Source organism: Canis lupus, chromosome 1 (assembly GCF_003254725.2).
Source record: "Canis lupus dingo isolate Sandy chromosome 1, ASM325472v2, whole genome shotgun sequence".
Classification (NCBI taxonomy): domain Eukaryota; kingdom Metazoa; phylum Chordata; class Mammalia; order Carnivora; family Canidae; genus Canis; species Canis lupus.
Window position 1 is genome coordinate 92,481,884 of NC_064243.1, and position 25,488 is coordinate 92,507,371.

Genomic DNA, 25,488 nt, shown 5'->3' on the forward strand with positions numbered 1-25,488 from the left:
CAGGAAAATGGGAGAAAATTGAGAGCCTCAGCAGCTCCTTTAATCTGTGCCTCCACGTAGGGGAAACAGATTTATTTTCCACGTAACTTTTGAAGATTTTAATGAAGCCACAAAGGAAGGTGAGCTCTTTGGTATTTCATGAAATCGTTTATAGTTCTGGGTATGGATGGGGTGGTGGCGGCTCTGAACAGATTCCACAGAACTGCCAGTTCTAAGCAGATGAGAAGTGCGTTATGTGAACCACTCTGTCTTGGCCAGAGAGTTCCACAGAACTGGCCTCTAAGTGGGAAAAAGAAGTGCATGTGGCATTCGCACACGTTTCAAACACTGCGTGGAGTTTATCATAGTCTGTGTTAAGGTTGTGAACATGAAAGTCATCAACCAGGGTGGGTCAGAGGTGAACATGAACCGAACTTTTCACGAGTCACAGCCAGAGTCTGGCACCTTCATGGAGCTGTGAAATGGAGGGAAGACACGTGTCATCTCTAACTTTGGGCCCGGCCTTCTTTTGCATTCACTTAAAAAAGTCCATGTCGATAATGAGCCAGAATGGAAGGGAACCCCCTCCTCGCTGCTTATGGGCACTTGCAAGGTGCAAGTGAAAAATTCTGATAAAGCTCACAGCCTTGAGGAAAATTTCAAGTGGCTTATTGCCTTAGTTTTCTCGTATTTCACCACTCATTATCAGAGAGAATTGAAGGACAGATTTTGCCTTTTGCTCTGCGGACTAAATTCTATTCTCACTGGAGACCAGAGTGGGTGACCAGAGTATCTCACGACTCACTTATCTGCGTAACCCTCTCTTTAATGGACTCAAGATCTGTAAGGCGCATCCAGTGGAAGAAGTCTGCACGTCAGCTGACGGAAAATGTGGGTGTGCACACACGAGGTGAGAGAAAAGTTACTTTCTTCATTCCTCTGCAGAAGAGCCGTCCCCTTTCTTCCTTTTTCTTTTCGTAGCCTGAACAACATTTAGCTTAGCTTTCAGGTCCTTGGGTTTTCAGTAGGATCCAACAGGTGTGGGGAGGGTTCATATGCCCATGGCCAGGGCATCACTCTGGAAGACTCTGCCTCTCCTGATAAATAGCAGTCTCCACGGCTCAGGGGGCCTTGTCTCCAGCCCAGATTTCAAAGTGGGGCCTCGTAAAGCCAGCAATGTTAAGACCAAAATAATGTCATTTAGTGTCTAGGGGGAGGTTAAAAAGATTAGAAGAAAGCAGGCAGGCAGGGTATATTAAACGAGTCCATGACTAACAGGGTGTGACAGGAAAGGGTTTTATTCTTTTCAACAAAACAATTCCCTAGGGCTGGGACCATGACTCTACTGTGCCTTTATCACCTTGGAATTTTTATGGTTATTTTTGATGAATTCACATTTTTGTAAAGCCTTTTTTGAAATGATGCCAACTTTCAATTTTTAATTAAAGTCGTAAATAATCTTAATTCTGCCTTAAAAGGTTTATTGTTTCTTACTTCTTCTTCTTCTTCTTTTTTTTTATTATTGCTGCCAGGAAATATTTCAAATACCAAGTCCTGATGTGAGTTAGCAATTAGAATCTCAAGGTCTAGTAACAACATTGTACCGTGTAAATATCACACGCTGGGACACCGGTACAAGATCTGAAAACGTGGATTGGCTGATTTCATTTGGGTTTATTCACATTGCTGCTCCCGGGAGTGGCATTTCTCCTTTTTATTGGATGGGGCAACTTTCATCGTTTTAATTTCCACAGATTAATTTATCACTGATTCATAACAGATTCTTAAAATCTTCAGATTAAAAAGATGGGTGAAAATTTGGAGAGTAAAAACACAGTAACCTTGTCCCTAAGGTCTGGACAATAAAAGGCAGCCACATACAGCTCACTCACTTGCAAGAAACCGGGAGCTCATCCAAAGCTGAATCACTACAGACATGGTACCTCATTTTACAGAAGACAAAATCAAAGGAGTATTGCAATATTTGACACTGGGTTTTAATACTGCTCTTCGAAAGTATATCCTTGTAACCTAGACTGATAGTTGAGGGCTATCTGCAAATTGTCTAGAAATTTCTATTTTGTAGTCTTGGGGTCTGATTTTCCTTTTTTTAAATTAATGCTTCAGGAATCTTTCACACAATCAAAACTATTCCTGTTTTATATAGAGACTGAGACACACTGCATTTGAACAACAGAAACCAATTAATTAATAATTCCTGAAAATATCTCATTATGTTTCCATACCTACTGTCAACCTAGGTTACCTTCTGAAGTGGAATAACGAATTAGTGCTTATTTGTCTGGATGCAGGACTTGTGTTCTCTCATGTCCATGGTAGCTGTTATTCTCAGGGAAGTTGTTCTCCAGTCTTATGATAGGTTTGCTATTATGGTAAAACTTTATACATTTAAGACAATGTAGGGGGTTAATGGTCAGATTTAGGAGAGACAACTCCCAAGAAGGTTTCTGTTGTGTCTTTGTTTAACAAAGACAACTTATCACTTCAAATTCACAAGATACACACATAGATAATGACAAAAGCCATTAGGCCGTGGTTCTTCTGACACAGAGAACAGTATGCAACATTGGTGTTATTTAAAAAGTATTAAGTATCCTCTTTACAACTTTATTTATATTATTAATTCACTTAGCAGTTCCTTTGCTCTTCTACAATACAGGAATATATTTAGTCCATGTTGACTGATCATCTGTTATCATCTGTTGATAATGATCATCTGTTATCAGTTTACTGTATTCCAATAAAAGAGGCTTAATTATATTTATAGAGAAAAAAATGATTTTAACAATTGACTTACAAGAGTGGGTTTGTATGCAATTAAGAGTATCTATCAAATCCTTCCAACTGGGCATTTTTCTAATTCTCAGGGAAGAGGACAAACTCTTTCCACATATGAGCCCTCAACTGGCTTTGTGCTAACAACTCACAAGGAAGAAAAAGCTCAAGTAGGAAAAAAAGACTACACAGCATTTCCCAACATGAAAGTGTTAAATCCCTATAAACCATGAAAGAATGCACAATTCTAGTTAACTAGAAGTGCTAGTGACCTGAAAACCATGGCCATGGGGTTCAATCACATCATTGGGTTAAATCACTTGAAATAAATTGAATCTTAAATTCCCTTACATTTATTACGAAGGGCCCTTAAATGAATCAGTAGTACTATCTTAACGCATTGGAACACTCAAAAAGCTAAGGTTAACTCAGTGTTTTTCTGCCATGGTCAGAAGGTACTTGTTGGTCCAAAAACTCATAAACTCACTTATTGGGAAATGCCTTGAAAGGTAGTAAGCTCCTCATATCTCAAGGTGTTGAAGCACAACGTGACCAGACACCTGTTAGAGATCTTATGAGTTTGAGAGAGTCAAGTGGGTAGGCTGGTTGACCTTTAGCATTTCTTCCAAATCCAAGACACTATGCATTCTATATACTTTAAAGATGCATTAATTCCTCAGTGATGTCAAAGTAATTTTAAGTTCAATTCCTTTCTCAGATTTCCATACATGGTACCTATTAAGAAACGTGTTTTCTTTCTTTCTTTCTTTCTTTCTTTCTTTCTTTCTTTCTTTCTTTCTTTCTTTCTTTCTTTCTTTCTTTCAGCTTAAAGGGAGGGATACTCTATACTTATCCTAGAGATACACCTACCCTCTCCATAAGAATGAAAATGGTTTCAGCCAATTGATATTTCATGGAGAAGCACTTATCTCCAGAAAGGGTTTTTGTTGTGCTATTTTTCCCAATTCAATTTCCTTTAACTATGTGGACTTAATTTCCATAAAAGCCTTTTGTTATTCTCTGGTTTAGTGCCTTTTGCTAATTTTCTCTGATTCTTGTTATACGAGCCCTCCCCAGAATTGCATATCTGTTTATAACATTGCTATTACTTCATGGAAGATGTCCCTTCCCAAAGAGCATGTAACAAGTTGAAGACTTTCAATGTCCAGCACAAGGTCCCAGTACTGCAAGAGTCATTTAAATGTGCCTTTCCTGGCTGGATAAATTCTTTTTTAAAATTACCTTTTTCCTTGCCTGTTGATCTTTGGAAGAATGTGCCTTCACATGCTTTCGTAGGGAACTTGGGTCTGTGTAGCGTTTGGTGCATCCTGGAATTTGACAAGCATAAGGTTTCTAAATAAGAAAGAAAGAAAAAAAAAACACAAACAACCAGCTGTAGTTAAATCATAAAAGTAACTGAGGGAAATTTACTCAGATTACTGACTTCAGAGCAGGAATTCTTACCAACTGGCTGAGGTGAAAATGCTGGGGATTACTTGTGCATTTTAATTAGAAAGCCCTGAAAGTTTGCATCAAGGCAAAGGGGACTAAATTTTTGAGAAACAAGGAGACAGCCTTTAGAGGTGCACTCCTCCCACAGAACCTCTCATGGCATTTGTGTGTGTGTGTGTTTTTAAAGATTTTATTTATTCATTCACGAGAGACACAGAGAGAGAGGCAGACATAGGCAGAGGGAGAAGCAGGCCCGATGTGGGACTCAATCCCAGGACCTCAGGACCATGCCCTGAGCCAAGGCAGCCATTCAACCACTGAGCCACCAAGGTGCCTCTCTCGTGACATTTTTGGATGTGGAAATTATTAGTAAGCATCTCTAGTAATACTTACAGTTATGTTCCCCTGAAAACAATCTTTGGTATTGTCAGAAACTAGGAAACACATTCTTTAAGAGTTCAGGTAGAGAGAAGCTGCAGAAAAGTCCAGAAAAGACTGGGAATGTTTCAGAGGAAACCTGATTCAGAAAGAGAGAATGAGAATTAAAAGGGGAATATTAGTAGAAAGTGAGTGAGAGGCAATAGGTTTTTTTTCCCCAAACAACAGACACATGAAAACTCAGCCAGAGAAATATTATTATAGGATTGCAGGTGTAGAGGAGTCCCAGTGCTCAGCCTGGGCCCTTGGCTGGGTGTAATGAGAACACAAGTTTTGGCTAATTCAATGCCCTCATGCTCCTGAGAGATGTGAGCTGCAGGGCCTCAGGTGGAGTCTAGAGGATGGCTTTTGAGCTATGAAATAAAGCAAATCTTTCTGTTTAATCTAAGAACTAAAATAAAAAATCACAAGATAGACTGTGTTCATAAGTCACAGCTTCCAGTCACTCATGTACTTAGGACCTCAGTAGGTGAGATTGATTACAGTTGTGCCTACATGATTTGAAATGTAAGGAGGAGAAGTGAAACTCTGCCTCTAGAATAGGATTCTTGTTCTGGGAAATGGCTATTCCATTAAAAATAACAACAAAATATATATATCAAATCAAAACAAAATAAAAAGCCAGAAAAAAAAAAACTTGATTTTTTTCCTCTATTTATTCCTGTTTTCATGTGTATGCTTGTCATTTTGTGGGCCAACACATATGTGGATTATATTATTTGCCCTGCCTGAAGCCACATTTATGATTCGCTTTTTTGTTTTTGCCATTTTTGATTCCAACCACAAGGTAAAGTCATGAATATATAATTTAGTTGAGCTCTCGCAATACGAATTCTAAGTGCAATGTGTCTGTTCCTTGACTGATTGACTAAATCCCCCATCAGGTCTCACAGTTTCACAGTGCGTTCGGCACTGAGTTACATGTGAGAAATCAGACAGGGAGGGGATAGTGGCTGAACCAGGCTCTCAATAACTGTTTTTGCAAAGGGTCAGCCGATATGGGTTAAAGCCACTCACCAATGAGTTTCCATTGGGTAAACGAAGGTTTCTGTTCACCTGTGAATCTTCTGGATTTGCGTGGCTTTCCTGCACAGCCTTCCCTATCCTACCCTGGCTTCGGGGCAGCAACTCGATAGTATCTTTATTGCAGTCATGTTGCAACCACATAAACTCACATCTGAGCACTGTGGCATGTAAAAAAAAAAAAAAAACTTCAGGAATATTAGCATGTTATATAAATCAATACCATTATTATTACCATGGCCGGTAGTATTTGGGTTGAAAAGACAAGAAATGGGTAATGTGATTTTATATTTGTTTTTGAGTTCTCAAAGAAGGCTTGGCTACTCTCCACTTCAGGGGGGGTGGGGGTTACCCTCTCTCCCCTGCTGTTAGCCACCTGGGATCAGAATGCCAAAACAGCAGTGGTCTGGTCCCAGTGCTACTAGTGCACTGCTCATTGTACCTCAGATGACCTAAGCTTTAAACAGCATGCTGCACTTTATCAAACTCTATTTTCCACGTGTACCATAAAATCATTCCCCCTGTTTAGATATTAAGACGCTAATAGAGAAACAAGTTAATAAAACTTTTCAGGGTTTGAATTATGAACTCGGTAAGCCTTATAGAAAAAAAAATCATTTTCCTATAAGTAAAGAATCCATTGAGTTGAAGAAAGATACTTTATCCAAAATTCTGACAACACTAGCATAAGGAGTGCTTAATGAAAGGAAAAGAGGGCCTACATTTAAATATACATTTTTCAAGCAGCGACCATTTGCTTTTTAAAACAAATGTTTAATTTTTACATGATTTTAAAAGAGCTTACCAAATCATTTAATACAATAAAAATTTAAACAGGACTGTTGGTTTGCATCTTGAAGAAGAATGATGGTTTTAAAAAGATTTAATAGTGTTTTGTTTTTTTTTTAAATAGCTAGGTTTTAAAAGCTACTGGCATTGAACTGAATCATGAAATTATTATCTGTGGTAGCTTTCCTCAAAAGTTTTAAAAAGTTATTTTTTTTTAAATTCCAAAATGATTTTAGAAAATGCTCGTAGTCTGATTAGCTAAAATTAGCTCCAAGAAGGGTATTGTAGAACCATAACACTTAGGCTCACAATAGTTCTTTCAAACTACAGATAACCAGCTAGAGTAGAGGCAATTTCTCAAGACAATCTTGTCTCGTGAATGTTCATTCTTCCATGATAAAGTTTAATGACAAATTGGAAAATTTATTAGATTCTACCAAGACCATTTTAGACATACAAAATAGGGCATTTTAACATAATTTATTCTTTTTTTTTCCTATTTCTACCTTTTAAAAAATCCTGCTATTCACCAAATTTATTCATTACATATTCTATTCTGTTGGTCCTAAAATCACTGAATTCAATTCAGCTAGAGCAGAAAGGGGCTATCCTATGCTCATATAGCTCTAATTATATTTCAGCTATTTATGAGGCAAACCATCACACGTATGTTAGGAAATAATTCTGTTTAGAAAGGTTATGTGACATATAGCTAAAATGACTTCTATCAATATGACTAATAGAGACTAATATAAAATTTAATAAATATGTCAACTATAACATCAGAAGAATCTTAAATATGTATGAGAAGGTGTGTAGAAATAACAGTATCTTTTCAAAATTCAAATTCTGGTGTAGTTTAATAATAGACATCGGAATGTTAACACTGAGAAAGTACTGTCATGAATACATTATTTGCAAGAATGTGGGATAAGAGATCTGTGATGTGTATAATACATTTATCCTGATGGCTTTGTTAAAAGAAGTGAAATTGCACATAGTCTACCTGGCCTCCTGTAAGGCAAATGGCATCAGAACTTGAGAGATGCAAAGAAGGATGATCAACATAACAGAAAATAAAAAAGTCTTAGAAAAGAAGCAAAATGTTACAGCACTAAAAGAGTTAAGGTGATTTTCAACGATGAAAATCAGTTGTTCTCATAAGGGTTATGCCAATGGATATGCGGCTGTTAACACACAGGAAGCATGATAAAACTGAACCCTGGCATAAGATTTGCTGAGTCTTCTTAGATCGCCTGAAGGTGAAAATGCCAGGTGGTTTCTAAAGCAAAAGGCCAGATTCACACTGGGTAACCATGCCAGTCTCAAAGTTCTTATGTCAAAAAAAGAAGAACAAGGGTAAAGAAAAAACAATAACAGACAACGACTTTCCAATTCTAGCAATAATATATATTATCTATTTCAGCATATCTTGATATTTGAATAATTTATTTTTATGCCTTATGCCTGGTAGTCATCCTGTGTACTGAAATCTACTATGTGACAACACCTGAACTGCCTCTGCTTTGTACACAGAGGTGATCAAGGAACCCCTTTGTCTTTCAGGCAGTTGTAATATTTAGGATAGCTTGTCACTACAGAAAAATGAAGAGAGAGCCCAACAGGGCCCCTTCTGGACCTCTCCACAAAGATTCCACTGCTGCCTTTAGCATTGTCCCTATAACCTGTAGACATAAAGCAAACACTTCAGCATGCCACTATCAAATGGGCACTTTCTCACACCAGGGCCTGGGGCTGGAAGCTGGGAATCTCCGGCCATTCTTACAGTGTCTAGATGCGTCCTCTGGTGCTTGGCGCGGTCGCTGGAGTTACTGAATGCCTTCTGACAGCCTGGATGTTGGCACAAGTATGGCTTCTCACCCGTGTGACTCCGCAAGTGAATCTTGAGATTCTCAAGCCTTGAAAAGGCCTTCTTGCAACCTTCAAACTGCAAAAAAGAAAACAGTTTTGGGTTGTTGAGAAGGAGCTTGAATGTTTGGGTCTGGGGGACGGGAAAAAAACATGTCCTCGGTGTGTATTTGGCCTAAAACAAAAAACAAAAAATAAAATGAAATCCAAACAGTAACAAATATGACTTCTAAAAATATCCACATATTTATGTGAACCACATTTTTCCACTAATATAGACGCCACTTTCCATACCAAATCTGGGTCTCAAACTGATTTCTGTGATTACTTATGTCAGAGAAAATTTGCTATGAGCCATCTGGCTCAGTTAATAAAAATACAGTAATGCGTGTCTTAAAGATTTATTAAAAAATTAACACACTTTTCCATTTCCAAATTGGACTAAATGGAAGGAATCAGGAAGGAAGAAACTTTTTACAACTAATAAACTAGCAAAAAAAAAAAAAATTCAATGTGATGTATGAGAATAAAGGTGAGCTGAAGATCCAAGGGTCCAGGATGCAAAAGCCATGTGTCTGTGGGGTTGTCACAATCATAAACTTCCTAAATAATCTCAAGGAGTTTTTCAATTCCCCAAAGAGCGACTCTGTTAGCGTACACAGTGAAGCCAAGCCTAATGAGATACGTTTTAAATGTGCTTTTAAAAAATCTCCTGGAACACAATTTGTGTAGTGCTGAGAACATTTTCCAAATGAAGTGATAGTTGTATCTATTTTTGTTTTTCTAAGAAATGTTGTTACCTCCTTCATGAAGAGAAGAATTGAAAATGAAAGGCTGAAGGTTTCAAGAAATGCTTTCTGGGTTTGTCAATAATATTTATTGATGGGACTATTTACTATGTATCTTCTGTGGGTAAAATATCAGCTACTATATTAGAGGTGCACAGTGATTCCAATCCTGTAAGTGACAATCTAATAAAGAAAATGTGTTATAGGAAGCCTGTAAATGAGGCATAAATGTGAGATGGGCATTTAACTTGTGACTCTCTCTTTGGTAGTAAGCGCCCCAAATACTGATGTCACTTTAACAATTTTAACCCCATTTGAGTTCCCACTGCAAAGGAAACTTAGAAATATGGACATGGAGTTTAAAGCAATTTTTTAAAAACCCTCACTTCTTAAGAGAGTAATGTAGGGCCTGAGGTGAGGGGTGAGGGATGGCTGGGTAGAACAGAGTAGAAGTAAAGAAGGTAAATTCAAAATGGTTTCCATTCAAAATCAGCAGTATTATTTAACCTTACTACAAGACATTTTATGAAATTCTCAGTTCTAGCGATTATTAGAGTAGATGATGGAGGATAGAGTACACCGTTCATGAAGGAGTAGTCCAGAGCTGGCCAGGTTTAAAGAATGGATGGACCAAGGAGAAAGAATAACCAACCATGTCATAACTCCGTCTATTTAAGTCATCCAGATTTGCATGCTAGAGTATTTTAAGAAATTTATGAAAGTTGCACTTATTTTTGATTGAGAGTTATACATGTTTCACAGACATATGTTGGTTTATTTCAATTTTGATATTTTGCTTAAAATAATTTTGGTGTTTTCCTGATTTCTATTTCACATAAAAATAAATTTAGCCTGAACAGAACATGATTGCTGACAGAGCCACTACTTTTTCAACAGAGTGAAAGGCATATAATGACATACCATTCAAGGGAAAGAGAGGTTAAGTGGCCTTGTTTCTGCAGATGTTGGAGGGGGTCTCAAATTTGAGAATTAAAGGGGCTCAATGTTATCCCCCAATTCATGGCTAAGAAGACTCTGCTGACCAAACCTGTGTTTTTAAGGTTCTTTCTGAATGACCACTTGGAGCAAACTGCTGGAACTTAGTTGATTTGACAGTCACCTGCTGGGCCACACTTAGGTCAGAAATGAGCTTGTGGTTTTGGATCCCTTAAGCCTGTAGTCTGGTTCCTAGCAAGGCTCTTTTGTAGGATGGATGTTGTGCCAAGGCAAGCTCCAGGGTACACACACAGACCTGGGGAGGCCCTGGCCTCCACTCCCTTGTACCAGTCGTCCCAAACACTGATCAGAGAGAAAGTTGCATTGTCTAGGAACCAACATGCATGGGGACGGAGAACTACTTTAGAACAGACAAATGAGGTTTCAGTGAGCATCAGACAAACAAGACCCCCTGGATTGACCACAGAGGGACTAGAGGTATCCTAGACATGTCCTAGAACTAATTCAAACTGTCCACTTGATCAGACATAAGCTGGACACTAGACTGGTGTTTCCATGCTCTCTCCTGTTAAATGTCCAGTTAAAGTCAATTAATTGCTATTATTACTATTAACAGAAACTGTGATCAAAGACGAAAAGGCTTGCTGCATCCCATGTAAATGAGTGAAAAGTGAACTATATCCCAGAACATCCTGACTGCTCTTAAATAGCAAAGATAGGAGGAAAATATGAGCAGCCGGACTGAAAACGATAACCAAGAGATTATCTGTAAAAATCATGAAAATCCAGCTGATGTCACGCATCTCATCTGCAGCATAAAAGGCTGGAAGGTGACAGTGTCTGTCAGCACTTGCAGTAGCACTAGAGTATTTTCAGGGGGAGAGATTAAGAGTGAAGCATCATGTTTGACCCCATGGGGTTGCCAGAATAAAGGCAAGAGAAAGGCAATTTCTTGGACTTGGGGGCTCATAATATATATTGCCCACTCACTCTTGTTGAAGAAATGCTCTTGAAATCAAGAACCCCAAACCAGGAAAGTCAAGCACTGAGGAACTGATACATGGCTCCCTGGGAGGCCTTGCACCCAACGCATCAGGGCGGTCTAGAGAGCACCACACCTGATTGAACTCTGCACACCAACAATTCTGCAAGAAGAGGAAGGAGGTGCTGTTCATTTTTCTAATGGTGTCTGGCTTAAACTTGAAAGCAAACAATTGTGTAATGAATCATTATCATTCATTATGGGAATAACCCTGTAATTCAACACAAGAATTTCCTTTCCCTCAGGGCAATTTTACCCCTAGATTTATAAATTCAGTTAAATGCAAATGCATTAAAAATAAACTAACATTTAGATAGAAGTATAAAAGGCTGTTACAAAATACTCCAAAACTGGATGCTTTGGGCGTCTGGGTAAATGGATGCCTTTTTCTATATTATGTTTTTTTCATGTTTTCCAAATCTTTAATGAGTGAGTTTCGCCTTGCGAATGAACATCTAAACCTAGGAAAGCAAGGACCACAGAAAGAGTGTTTCCTTGGGTTTAGCCAAAGGCTTTCTCATCAAGGTTTCCACCGTGCAAGGTCCACCCTGAGGTCCAAAGTCCTAAGTGTCACCTGACTGCTTATGCCACCGTCACCAACCAAGCCTTATACAAAACTTGACCAAGAGGCTACTCTCAGGTCCTTACCTTTTCACACTGTCTGTAGAACCAGGCACCAAGGGCAAGTGGAGTTAAACCAGCAGGCTGAGGTTGCCTGTGGTTCAAACACAGGTCATATGGAAAAAGACAAGAGAAAAAACAAACTCTCAGAATCCAAGGGGGCAGCAGGAGGAGGAAACACAGAATGCCAAAGAAAGGCAAACACAGGACAGTGATGTGACAGGGAGTGGTGGTGGGCAGGGGTCTGATATATACTAGTAATCTCCTGTAAATAACATTTTTTTTTTGTCCCCAGCACATATTGGGTAAACCCTCTGAGCATGGCACAATGTGTGCTAGGCTCTGGGAGAAGAAGATGAATGAAGCTCAATGAAGCTCATGGGAAGATGGCCATAGGTAAGTTGTAGGGCTGGGCAGTGTCCATACTGATAAACCTATAGCAGGGCTTCTCAACGAGGTGCTGCAGGACCCAGCAGCAGCTGAGGGCCCTGGGCATCTGTCAGAAATATGAATCCCTGGCCCTACCCAGATGTACAAGAGAACCCCAGGGGTGGGGGTCCAGCCAACTGGGTGTTGACAAGCCCTCCAGGAGATTCTCATGTTTTATCTGTGAATGCCACTTGTACTGTAACCACTGCTGATTTGCTTTGAAAAATCTCCTTGCAGTATTCACCCACTTCTAACTGCGACAAGAGCTATGTGAACCAGCAGCAGCCTTGGCCTGAAAAAGGAACATTTCCTGATGCGGGGTAAAGCTGAGTTATCTCTATTCCTGCAGCAAATGGCGCAAAGTTTCAGAATGCCAATCTCATATCAGAGATTCTTTAAAATTCCTGACTTTTTAATCTGCTGCCCAGCAGATACATGGTTCTGAAAGAGGTATTGCCTACAAGCTCCCTCAGTGGCCTCCTGACCGGCAACGCATCTGCATTTTTTTTAAGACTTTATTTATTCATGAAAGACACACAGACAGAGAGAGAGAGGTAGACACACAGGTAAAGAAAGCAGCAGGCTCCATGCAGGGAGCCAGATGTGGGACTCGATCCCAAGACTCCAGGATCATGCCCTGGGCTGAAGGCAGATGCTCAACTGCTGAGCCACCCAGGCATCCCCACATTCCACATTTCTAATGCCCATTACATTCCCCTGTTGAGAAAAAAGCACATAGCTTTCCATTTGCACATTTCAGTAACTTTACAGAACACACAGAATAATGCATGAAACAATTCTGTAGGTAACAGAACTTTAAATCTCGGGGGTTTGCATTGCATGAAGCCTCACTCTGAGAATGATCTCTAACTCCGAGGCTGTTTGCAAGTAACAAATTTTAATTAAAAAGTATAAATTGCCTCAAACCCAGAGAACCTTAGCTTACGCCATTTTGCTAATTTAGGAGATTATTTCATATTTAAAGGATCACAACTGGACTGTAATCACCATCCATATATATTGGCTTGATTACAGATTGTTGACATTAAGTGCTATTAAGATGACCTTTGAAATATTACTTTCCCTTTCTATTAGAGGCTTTTGTGTAAGGTTCTGAAAATGAAAGGCTCATTAGACACCATTAAAATAGGATTTATTCCATATGTGTAACCAATAATCAAGTAGAATATTGCTCCTTCCCCTAATCAGCTACTTAACGTACTGAGAAGCATACTTCATGTTCAAAGCAGTAATAACAGCAAACCTTTCCTGATCAGGTTTCTGTACCATCACTCATGTCAACAAAACCCAAACAGAAAGGAGTCTAGGATGCTGGACATGCTTTTTAAAAATATACGTTTGATTTCAATTAAGGCTCAGTGTTTATGACCCTTGGAGGTACATACTTTCACAATTTCATCGGTCAAGACCAATTAATCCCATTAGCGGTGGTTGCGGTGCAGTCTGCCTGCAGCTCTGGGGACGGACCGATGAATTATTGCTGGCATACATCTTCTGCTTACAGCTCAAAGACAATGGGAGGTGAAAAGCACTGGTGGAAAGGCCAGCAAATATTTCTAATGCCGTGGATATAGTCAAGGTTACTTCCACCATAAGACCAAGAGTTCAAGTCCTCTTGAACCACAGGGACACCTGCCAAAGGTGCAAGTGAGGGAGACAGCCGGGAGCTGAAGGCCGGAGCCATCTCACACACTTGAGAGGAGGTGAGAAATCCACCTCTAATATTCAGCCAATTTTCCTGCTGGGACAGTGCTCCCCAGCTCAAGGTGTCAATGAGTTGCCTGGGCCTCTTGTTAAAATGCAGATTCTGATTCAGTAGGTGTGGAGTGAGGCCAGACGTGGTGCATTCCTAAGAGTCTCCTTGGCTACACTTCTAAATGTTGAGTGTTCAAAGATTATCCTTTGAGAAGTAAAATTCTAGGGATCATTAAACTAATCTTAGGTTGACAATACACAGTTTAATGTTTTTTTTTTGTTTTGTTTTGTTTTTTAAGGAAGAGAGAAAATAAACAAAGGACTAGAGCAAGAATCAAGAAATAAAGAAAGGGATTGCTTTTGGCAAACTATGGCAGCTTCATCCTTCAAAGTGTGGAAGAGTAAAATCTAATTTTAAAACGTAGGCTGGGAAGATGACAGAAAGTGCTGTCTGGGGGGAAAAAGTAGAAGAAAAGTTGAAAAAAAAAAAGGACAGAGATGCAAAAGAGAAAGACTGTGGAGGCCCACGGGGCCACCTGATTCCATTAATCCTCCAGTCTTCATCCACATTTAGACAGCTGGCTCGCCCTGTGCCATCCTGTGATTTCCAATCCCAGTGCATTCTCAGTGGTAGTGCATGCTCGCGTAAACGCGTAACATCTACCATGTCAGTTTGTAGAAAGTGTTACATAAAGGGAGAAAAAGAAAATAATTCAAATGTTTTGAGGCTTTTCAAAAGTATCTGGTTCATGAATTCATTACACTGAGTGGCTATGGAATTCCTTCCTTTCTGGGTCTCATTCTGATGGTTCATCCTGCAGTGAGGGTAATGAACGGATCTCCGTGTGCACTTACTTTGTGACTTTACTCATGTTTTCAGCCTAACCACCTTCTTATCCGAACAGCAGACTGAGAGAAAAGGGATTTCTATGTTTCCTTTTGGTTGCTAAAAGGTAATATCGGATTATAATATTTCAAAAGTTCTACACAGAGGAAAAGTGGCCTCAGTAGGAAATTATTTTAGGTCTTGGTATGGTTACCCCTGATTAACTTGAGACTTCCTTTAACTGCAGAGAAATCAGGGCCCCCTCTGGACCGATTTTCCAAAGATTGCAAATATCTACATAGATTTGCACTTGCATTTCCTATGACAGCTTTCAAAGTTCCCCAGCCTGTTTGGCTGGTGGAGCAGGTCGAGGGGACAAGAGGCTGTGACCCTGGGGCTTATGAGTCAGCCTGCGTGCCACTCACCTGGTGTTCTGAAGTGGCCTACTGTATTCATTTACCCAGATCTTCTGGAACCACTAAACATTTTGTAGAATTAATATAAAACCCTTTCTGTAATGTTTCCCTAGCCCATAATAAAGAGATCCCAGTTACTATGTTTTTCCCTGTTATTCTGGTGTACACCATGAATCTATTAAATAGCTCATAAATGCGACTTCCTGGCTTGTCCTCCTTCTAACTTTTAATTAAGAGCTCTATATAAAACAAAGTTTACCTAACTAGTCAGTATGTATGTATTTCCTACCAGCTTAAGACCATTCGTTGCTTTTTAATGTTGTGGGTTATGGGTTAGTGGCTGATACGCAAATGAGTCCTTGCTCTACACAAAGTGACAAAGTAAATGAGGGCACAATTTAAAAAAAAAAAAAACAGAATGGAAAACAGTGTTTTTGAGAAGCCACATGACGATGTAGAGAGAAATATGTGAGTTTTGTGCCAACATTTGAACCATATTAAATTTTTATGGAAATTATCAAGTGTCTGGTTTATAACAGTTGAAACTTGCTGGGGATAAATGGAACTTCATTGTGGGCACTGTATTTACAACTGGAAAGCCAATACCCCACAGTGAAACACTGGTATTTAAGTCAGATCATATGGCTCTCTCCAGCTAGTCAACAAATATAAGGTATCATATATTATTCATGTTGTGTCAATACAATGCCGGAAAACTATAATCTCAAGCAAATAATTATTCTGTGAGTGGGCAAATAATGAAAAAGGTTGTTTAAACATAACAATAAGTAAGTTGCCTGATTCTGCTATTATTACCATCGATTTCATGCAATCTGCAAATACATATCCACTAGAGCATGTATATTCCAGAGGTTCACCGTCAGAGCTCAGTAAATGCAGTCTGATTACATATTCGTAGAGCAAATGTATTTAAGGCCTGTCATTGGTCCTGCATAAATATACCTAAAAGAAATCAAATTCCTTAATTTTCTTTGTATCTGTGTTTCTGATCATGGCAGGTCATACATAATTCCATATAAATGTGCCTATGTAAGTACCATACTTCTACGAACTACATATAAAGAAGACACATAAAAGCAATTTTCAGATGTTTTGCTGCTCTGTATTAAAGAAGACAAATGTTGGGCAGCCTGGGTGGCTCAGCGCTTTAGCACTGCCTTCGGCCCAGGGCGTGATCCTGGAGACCAGGGATTGAGTCCCACGTCGGGCTCCCTGCATAGAGCCTGCTTCTCCCTCTGCCTGTGTCTCTGCCTCTCCCTCTCTGTGTCTCTCATGAATAAATAAATAAAATATTAAAAAAAAAAGAAAAAGAAGACAAATATTCTAATTTGTTCAGTCCCGGTCTATACACCAATTGACCACGTCCCTGCTACAAATGGACCGGGGAAAGTGGAGTTTCTTACACCTTCAGCATTTGATTAGGCTCTGTGGGTGATTTAAAACAAAAACAAAAAGACCCCCACGACCCCATCAGGTCCCATCCTACTTTCTTTGCATTCACAGAACATTCCAGGAGAGAGAAAGATAGCAGAATACATTTGGAATCTGACCCAAACACCCCTGAATTATTTTCTATATACTAAAGTGAGGAAGTTGACAGCAGTTGGAGCAATCAGCCTTTGGATTTTAGGCATTATTTTTCATGTGTTTTATTTGGTTTTGGTTTTTAAAGGTCAGAAACATTCCCTAAAGCTCTAGTTTTTCTAAGAGGTCTCTCAAGTTTCAGGCCTTTCAAGACGGATGGGGGATAAAGTAAAAGCCAACAAAGTAAGCAAAAGAAAGGAGAAGGGGAAAACAGAAACAGAAGACTGCAGGTGGAAGGAAGGCTCTAGTGCATCCGTGGTCAGGCCTGCTCCTCCCGGTCCTCCCACCTCTCCTTCCCCCCCCCACCCCCCAGGGCCACAGGCCAGTCCAGCTGCAGTTCCCTAATTAAGCAGCAAACTCCTTTTTGCCTCTGCCTCTGCATATGCTATTCCCTGTGCCCAGTGACGTACTACTGACCCCTTAGCTTGGTGTCACCTCCTCTGTGACGCCTTCCTTTATGCTTTTACCAAGGCACAATAGGTCACTTCCCACACACCGACCACGCCTTGCCCACTGCCTTGCTAACACACAGAGGTACACTAATTGGATTGTTTGTTTCCCCCACTAGGCTGTGAGCTTTATGAGGACAAGGGACTGAGTCTTATTAATCTTTTTATTACAAGCACTGGGTACAGTGCTTGGCATATACTCAAGTGGCTGCAGATTATTTGCTAAATAAATGCTAAGCGAAATGGACAGAATGAACTCTTTGTAAAAAAACATATTGATTTCCTAGACTTCCTTGTGTAGTAAGCTCATTAAGGTCTTTTAATTAGGTCAGGCCAGTTAGTACTCGCGATGACATCAAATGGTCAACATTGCAAAAGCTATAAAAATGTATTTATGGGTTTTGCTAGATTTGAATGTTCTATAGAACTACTGTAAAATATATATTTTATTATTTTAATATCTAACCAAGATGGGGAAACAATAGTAGTACCAGCGTATGGTTGTGGTTTTTTCTTTTTCTTTTTTTTTTCTTCTTTTTTTTTTTTTTTTGCGACGCGATGCATTGACCTCTTTATTGGTGTTCTGAGAAATATGTAGCAATGCTGGTGAATGGAACAAGCAGTTTTCCTACCACACCCTCTTCCAAACTTGAGCTAAACATACACAGACCCATTGGGAACGTGTTATTCGCAATAATTCAAGGCACATAAATGTGGGCCTTCTTCATACATAAAGGAAAAGAAACTGTTTTAAATTGCCCTTTAAAAGCTGAGCTAATATGCGCTCCAATATGCCAGGAAAGAGCCTCTCATCAGAGCCTCTCATGCAAAGAAAAAAGCCCTTTGGGACCTTGCCCTAAGCTGCCCCGAGTCAAATATCCCCAGAAGAGCAGATCAAACAATTCTTATGCCATTCCTCTATCCACCCTCCTATAGCCATACTCTTTGGATGGGAGGCAGACACCATCATCCCATATGATCCCACGTTACAAGCACACCTAGCTTGGGAGCTTTCTGTGCTCAGAGGATGGGGGCTGCAGCAAGGCCTTGGCTCTGCCTCCCCCTGTGGCAGTGGACTGGCTACAGGACTGGCTACAGGACTGGTCTTTGATTGCAAAGATGAGAAATGCCATGCTTGCCTTCGGTTTGATTAAGAATTGGCATGCTTGGTTTAACAGAGCTAAGCAATATATTTATTTACTATGGTGTTTCCCAAAATGATTGCTGAATTCTGTCATCTTTTGACTGAGAAACTGTTTGCGGGTTGCAACAGAATGTATGCTAACATACATACAGCAACACAAACCTCCAAGACAAACTGTTTAAGTCAATTTGCTATCATATAAGCACATAGGTGCAAATATGTGCATATGCACTTGTGGGTACAGCCATGGGCACACACTTTAACACTTACACACAGAACCCACACAGATTCTGTAATAAATGTGTGTGTTTAAGATCTGTGTGCAGGGGTGTAGAGGCAAGCATGAATTTGCCAAGAGAGAAAAGGAAATTCACACACGAAGAGAATAATTTACCATAAATTGGCCCACACTGAGTTTATTCCAAAAAACAGAGTGCAAGATGCCAAATTTTTAATGGCTCTTACTATTCTAGATCTGGCCCTGACAAGCTTTGGAAGAGATGCAAGTGGGCAGGAAAGATGGGATTAAAAAATTATATCTTAAGCCTTTTCACTTTCAAATGTAAAATTTCCACCACTGTGACAGGGGAAAGACGGGGATAGGGATATTTTCCTGACACTGTGCTTTTCTCAACAAGAAGCCGTCGATTTTCATTATGCACTGCTTAAATATAAATTCTGTACTTGCTAAAAGTCATCTGTGTCTGGCTGCTTAAAAAAAGCAGCAGATATGAAAATAATGGAACTCAAACTTTGCATTAGCCCTAGCAGCCATCACAAAGGTGTGAGCTCAGCATGACGCTCATGGCAGCTCCACAGTCCTAGGACTGACTGTCCCCTCTGACAGCCCACTCTGCCTCATCAAAGCCACTCCCTCGCTTGCTTCCAAAATGCATCGCCTCAGGTTTTCCTTTCTTCACAGCTGAGCTGCTCCACATGGCCTTCCTGGCACACACCTGCAGCACACAGCAGGTGCTCAGAGGACCTTCCGTTCCTTCTGCTTGCTCTCCTTCCTTGTTCTGTCAACTGCCTATTTCATCTCCGGGCCCTTTCCCTTCTTGGTTGTTTGAGAAAACCACTCTCACACCTTGCCTCTTCTTCCTCTTATCCCATGGTTCACTCATGGGCAAGGAACTGTCACTAAATCCATTAACACTTTCCAAGACTGGGTTTTGCAACCCACAGGATAGTCAGTCACCATATGCATACGTGAAATTTGAGATCCCTATAGTTCTTAAGAAAACACTTTGGCTTAGAATCATCATCTCAATTCCCTTGATTCTTCTACCTAATGCAACTTCTACCCTCTGTCTTTGGAACTTGACTCCACTGATCACAAGAACGATAGGTCTACATAAAATTCTACCTAAAGACTGTCAGGTTTGGGGTAGATGTGGCTCATCTCAGATGTTTTAATTTGATGAGAATATTGATCTATTATTCAGAATAGCTAGCCTTTTCATTGAACTTAAACTTCTATTGTTTCTTATTCTCTAAAGAAATTCTTAAAATGAGTAAAATGTTGCTTCTAAGACATATTTCTTCCTTTATGTTACCTCCTTAGTCATCTTATAGAGCCAATAATCCCAACATGAAAGTACTTGGCACACAATAAATTCTCAAAAAAAAATTAGCCATTATTTCTATAATCTTTAATGTATTCAAATTTTTTTCTTTCTTTTTGTGGGGAGGGGAGCTGAGGGAGAGAGAGAGAATCTTAAGCAGACTTGGTGCTGAGCACTGAGTCCAATATGGGGCTTAATTCCAGAACCCCAAGATCATGACCTGAGCGAGGATCAAGAATTGGAAGCTTAACAGTCTGAGCTACACAGTCTCCCCAAATTTTCTAGTATTTTCTCCTTATTTCACAGGGGAATTAGGGCCTTGATAGGTTCTGAGACTTGCCAAAGTCACACAGCTGGTAAGTGGCAGAACTGCAACTAGATCATGGCCTTCTGGTTCAATTATTCAACCAAGATTTCCCTCCATGCAACTCCAAGGGAATGCTACTTCTCAAAAGGTCACAGAGATAAAGAAAGAAACATGTCTTGGATGGAACTCAAACACATTTTTTCTTTTGTTTCTTTACAAAGTGAAAAACATTAGTAGCTTAAATTTATTGTCATAAATAGAGTCAACCATTCTAAATTATACCAATCGTTCTGAGAAAAGTCTGAGCATAGAGTGAAGCCATTAGTGATGACTAAAAAGCACTGTAAGCCTTATGTTCTTAGTTCTAATCTCCTTTTGTGAGGCCTGGCATGAAACAGTCAACCTGAGTATTCTAGAAGGACCTCAAGGTTGTAAACAACCAAAAAAAAAAAAAAAAAAAGGTTGTAAACAACTAAATACCTTGCAGTATGAATGCTTCCTCACTTCCTCAAATAAAGGGGCCCCCCATATTTGCTATCAATTTATCAATGGTGACACATATTTGTTGTAGCACTTCTAACTCCATCTGAAGCAAAATTCCTTGAGAAAGAGAAAACAGTTCATTTTCCTACTTTACTTCATGGGATAGAAGACTCCAACCTGCATCACATCAGAAGGCACATGGCTAACAACTGTTAAACTTGTCTTTCACCTCTTCCTCCGAGCTCCAGGCCTACTGCCTGTTCGGCATCTCTGTACAGATGGTTCACAGATACCTCAAAGTAAATATTCCAATACTTAACAGTGACCTTTTTCCCAAAACAGCGTCTTCACTCCCTGCTGCCTCTTCACCCAGCAGCACAGGCCCAGGGTTTGGATGGAATCCTCTTCCCCATGCCCACGTCTACTCTACAAGTCCCCATAAGGATATCTCTCAAACATGCCTATTTCTCTCCATCCACATCTGACCTCCCTGCTCTTCCCACCCTCTCCCACTTGGTCTACTTTAATAGACTTCTCGCAGGTCCCCCTGCCCACTCTTGTCCCCACCTGTCATCTTGTCTCCCCAGTGCCACCAGAGTCATCTTTGGAACACTGGAAGTCAGATCATGTCACTCTCCTGTGGGTACATTCTTCGACAGTTGTCCGCAGGTTTCAGATAAGGACCTAAGCCTGGTCATGGCTTACAAAGTCTCACTTGATCTGGCTCCTGCCTGCTCCCCAACCTCATCTTCTTTGCTACACCCTCCTTTCCTCCTTCCCTTTTGCTCCAAACACACTGGTCTTTCAGTTTCTCAAAGATGCCATGACCTTTCTCACCTCAAGTCTTTTGCACATGCTATTTCCTTTGCCTAAGAAAATGCTTTCTTCCTATTTGCTTGCTTAAATCCTACTCATCTTTTACAGCTTAGCTGAAATATCCCTTTTTCAGGAAAGCATTTTCTGTCTTCAAACTTAGGTTTACTCTTCCTCTTAATAGAAACATCCTCATGGAATGTGAGCTCCTTAAGGACAGGCGCGAGGCCGGGCCTCTTCAAGAGGTGTGCTACTGTGCCCAGTAAGCTCTCAATGCAGATTTGTGGAATAATGGACAAATTAGCGATTCTATATTAAAATGCAAATAATTTACATTATAATGTGGTTTTTCTCTCCCTCTCTCCCTCCTTTTCTCTTTTTAAAACTGTTTCTAGGGCTTAAAATCTACTCAGAAAAACTGTATACTCCTAAAGAACAGTGCTTGTTCTAACAAACAATGGGGAATAATAAAAGATAAGTAGAACTTAACAGACCCTCAGGTCTGGAGAAAAAAAAATATTTGTGAAGCCCTCTATAATTTCTAAGTGCTATATGAAATGCAAATGTTTTCTAGATTCCAACTGCATACACAGAAATATCTCAACTCATTTTGACAAAGTTATTCACCAGGGAGATGAATAAATAGCTTCGCTAAATACATATGGTGCAATTATACCCAGCAATAAGTGACAATAGGTCTTGCTTTATAGTAATCTAAAAATTCAAAGCCCAATTATTTCAGCTGCTCAGTAAATAATACTGAAAAGACATGGTGGTAAAGCAACTTAAGAACAGACTGTATTAGTAAACGCTAATGATCTCTTTATGATCCACAGAGCCACTTCTTTTTCTTCTGTAGGAAAGAAAGCTTTTCGTAAATTAAGAAGAAAAAAAAATAGACATCCACAAGCTACAGCCAAGAACAAAATGAAAGCACGGAGCACTCCTTTTGATCTTTCAAAAGTAGTATTTAGTTAAAGAATGTATGCTGTACTACAGGAAAACATGACCAGAAACATGAGCATTTGGGACCTGAAAAATACAGTCGTTGGCAGCTGGCCTTTAAAAGATATATTTATAAGATTAAAAAAAAAGAAGAAGAAAAAGAGAAAAAAAATTATTTGTCTCCATAGCTCCCAATTTCAGGACAAACTGACACTGACTTTAATGAAAGGGGTCAGTTTCAGACTTCTTTTTAGAACACAGAAGCCTTGGAAGTAATTGGCATAATTAGCAGTTTAGATATGCAAATCAAATTCGAACTTGAAATGAATGAGTTGGAAAAACAACCTGGACAGGGAAGAGAAAGGAAGGAGAGGAAGCAGCGTGACCCAGCAACTTTGTCCTTCTGGACAACTGAAAGTCAGCAGGTGCCATTATAAGACATGGGAGGACACAGGATGACAGTGCTGGGCACACTGAGATGACCATGATGGCGAGAGGACAGGTCCACCCAGGGGGACAAAGTCTGGAGAGGGACAATCAACAAGGCAGATCTGTAACTCCTGCCCTATTTAGAGCTCTTGCTTGCATGCTCTCTGAACTTGTGGTATTTATTATTTTTCTAATTTGAGCAAACCATATAAGCTTTTGGCACCTCAAAAAATAAAATCATATGGCCAATAAAAATGTTTATTCAAGGGGAAAGAAGTTAGCTTAACAGCACTGGCTTCCTTCTCTACCGGCCACCTGACTGCTGGGAGGTAGTGGTGGGCCTCACAGCTCTTCTGCCCGTCTCGGGTCCACTGTATCAAGGCCCACTGGCAGCAGAGCCTGGAAAGGGCATCCCTCTGTAGGGGCTCTCATAGCACTTTCAGATCCTCTGGACCCAACTGGGTTCACCCAATTTGAACTTTCTTTGCACACTCTATCTTTCATCATTATTTACTTATATGCCGTTAAATAAGATTTTCAGTAATTATCTGTGCAATGGCTATCTCCTGAGTTCTGCATTTATCTTGTCCTCTCTCTGCTTCCAGAGCCTAGCATGGTGCCTGGAATTTGCCAGGCCCTTCATGAATGAAAACGACAAAATCTGGGACTGACAGGTAACATTAGGTTGGATTATGCACCTGTCAAAGCTACTCTCTATTATCATTTGGTGAACGATCAAAAATTAATTATCTAAAATTATTGAGTAATTATGTGGAGACAATGCATAAGACCTAAAGTAATCATATATGCCAAGTGGTATCTAGGACAATGTTTCTCAGACTTTACTATGCACACAAATCTCCTGAGGAATTCATTATCATGCCAGCCCTTGTTGGGTAAGTCTAGACTGGGGCCTGAGAGTCTACTTTCCCAAAAACAACTCCCAAGACATCCTTGATACTGCTGGTCCTCAAGCCACGCTTTATATGGTAAGGTCCCAGGAGGCCAAACTGACAATCCAAACACAGCTTTTCCTCCACGTGAATCTTACTTATTTTGCATTGAAAAACCCCACCATTGTGATCTTCGTCTGAGTGGTTCCTGGTTTAGATATTCACACAGATGTCTTCTTGGAAGGGAAGAAGGATCACCATGCCTTGGTTCTCTCTGGGACTTGGGATCTGTACTACATATATTCTCTGGTGAATTCTGCATCTCACAAGAAAATTTAGCCATGTCTTTATTATGCCAGTGAACATTTCACTTGTGTCAAGGGAATTTGGCCAGAAAATAAAAATGAACCTGGATTTTCTATAGGGCATTCTTTATAATAAAATATTTCAAGAATATCTGTCGTTCTTTAGAGAAATTAGTGCAGATGCAGCATTTAGGTGTTTATAAAACACAGAGGGTCCTCTTTATTAGGATTTCTTTCCATTTCTGTGATCAGTGTCACACAGATCCTTTTTCCAAGTTTCCAAGCCATTGTGAAAGCCTGAAATGGACTGTGGATATTGATATTTTGATCTTTTATACCCACTTCTACATCTATTAATATTCAATGATTCTTCATAAAGTGACAGTTGGGGTTGTTTCCTCAAACAATGACATACAATGTAGATGTGTTCTGCAGGCAATATCTGAATGTCTCTTTGTAAATATGGTCTTGCTTCATACCACAAAGAGCTGATCCATATCTAACTATTTTTCTATGGATTAAAGGTAAATAGTTTTTAATACATTTTTGATAACAATTCTTCTGCTGGTACTTGATGTGGCTCTCCTGGAAGAGTACTGCCAATGGTAATTAAATTTGTTCATTATGTATATGCCTCCTCCACCTCCAACACACACACACACACACACACACACACACACATACACACAGGCACACATGCATTTGCTGAAAAAGTCAACATGTGACTTTATGTCTGTAATATACCAATCAACATATCAAAATCCAAATTTAGAATCCTAATTCACAATACCATTTTTTCCTTTTTTTTTCCTCCTCACTTGGAGTAAATTAAATTCTGTCTTTGTTGGAAGGAAATGTAAAATGTGTTTCACACATACATTTAACAGTAATCTGTTCTCCCTACCTTAATTATGCTTTGAAATTCTGTGGGATCTGATATTCCAGGGACTCAATTTACTTTTATAAATATTCATTGATTCTTGCTGCCCCCCCATCTCCATTAGTGTTGCTAACCATTACCCTCCATTTTACATTTGAAGAAACTGAGGCACCAAGGAGGGATCTAAGGGATGTCACTTAACAAAACTATAGAGCTGAAAATATGACTCAGAAGTGCCATCTGATAAAGGAGCAACTCTCCTGAAACATAGAAATAATGGTACAATTAATGTTCCAGGATTAAACCAGAGGTAGCCTGCTCATATTCTAGGCACAGCTATGTTCCTTATTTTTTCTTTTCCCCAGTACAAAGTGCAGTAACAGAATAGCTGCCCTGTGGTTAAAGAGAAATGATTACAGAAAAGAACAGTTGGAGAAAACAAGGCAAAAGTACTTGGATTTTAGTCAGTGGGAGTCCATCACAGTAACTAATGGGCTGAGAATGTTTCTATTTTTTCACCGAGTAATCC

General features: G+C 39.7%; 1 protein-coding gene and 1 long non-coding RNA gene across 30 annotated transcripts in view; one reads left to right on the top strand and one right to left on the bottom strand.

Moving 5' to 3' along the window:
* The window catches only part of GLIS3 (GLIS family zinc finger 3), a 545,819-nt gene that overhangs the window by 92,259 nt on the left and 428,072 nt on the right, over nucleotides 1-25,488 (bottom strand). For 28 of the 29 annotated variants that reach the window (XM_049092627.1, XM_025423460.3, XM_049092609.1 and 25 more), the window contains 2 exons: nucleotides 8,264-8,425; nucleotides 4,018-4,128 (listed from right to left, as the gene is read on the bottom strand). In XM_049092627.1, the coding sequence (XP_048948584.1) occupies nucleotides 4,018-4,128; nucleotides 8,264-8,425 (273 nt within the window). The remainder of the gene's footprint in view (nucleotides 1-4,017; nucleotides 4,129-8,263; nucleotides 8,426-25,488) is intronic. The other variant, XM_049092635.1, reaches the window with a different exon arrangement.
* LOC112644802 (uncharacterized) lies at nucleotides 695-16,444 on the top strand. Its single transcript, XR_003126769.3, has 3 exons — nucleotides 695-889; nucleotides 12,050-12,150; nucleotides 12,421-16,444. It is a non-coding gene; the product is annotated as an uncharacterized LOC112644802 (long non-coding RNA).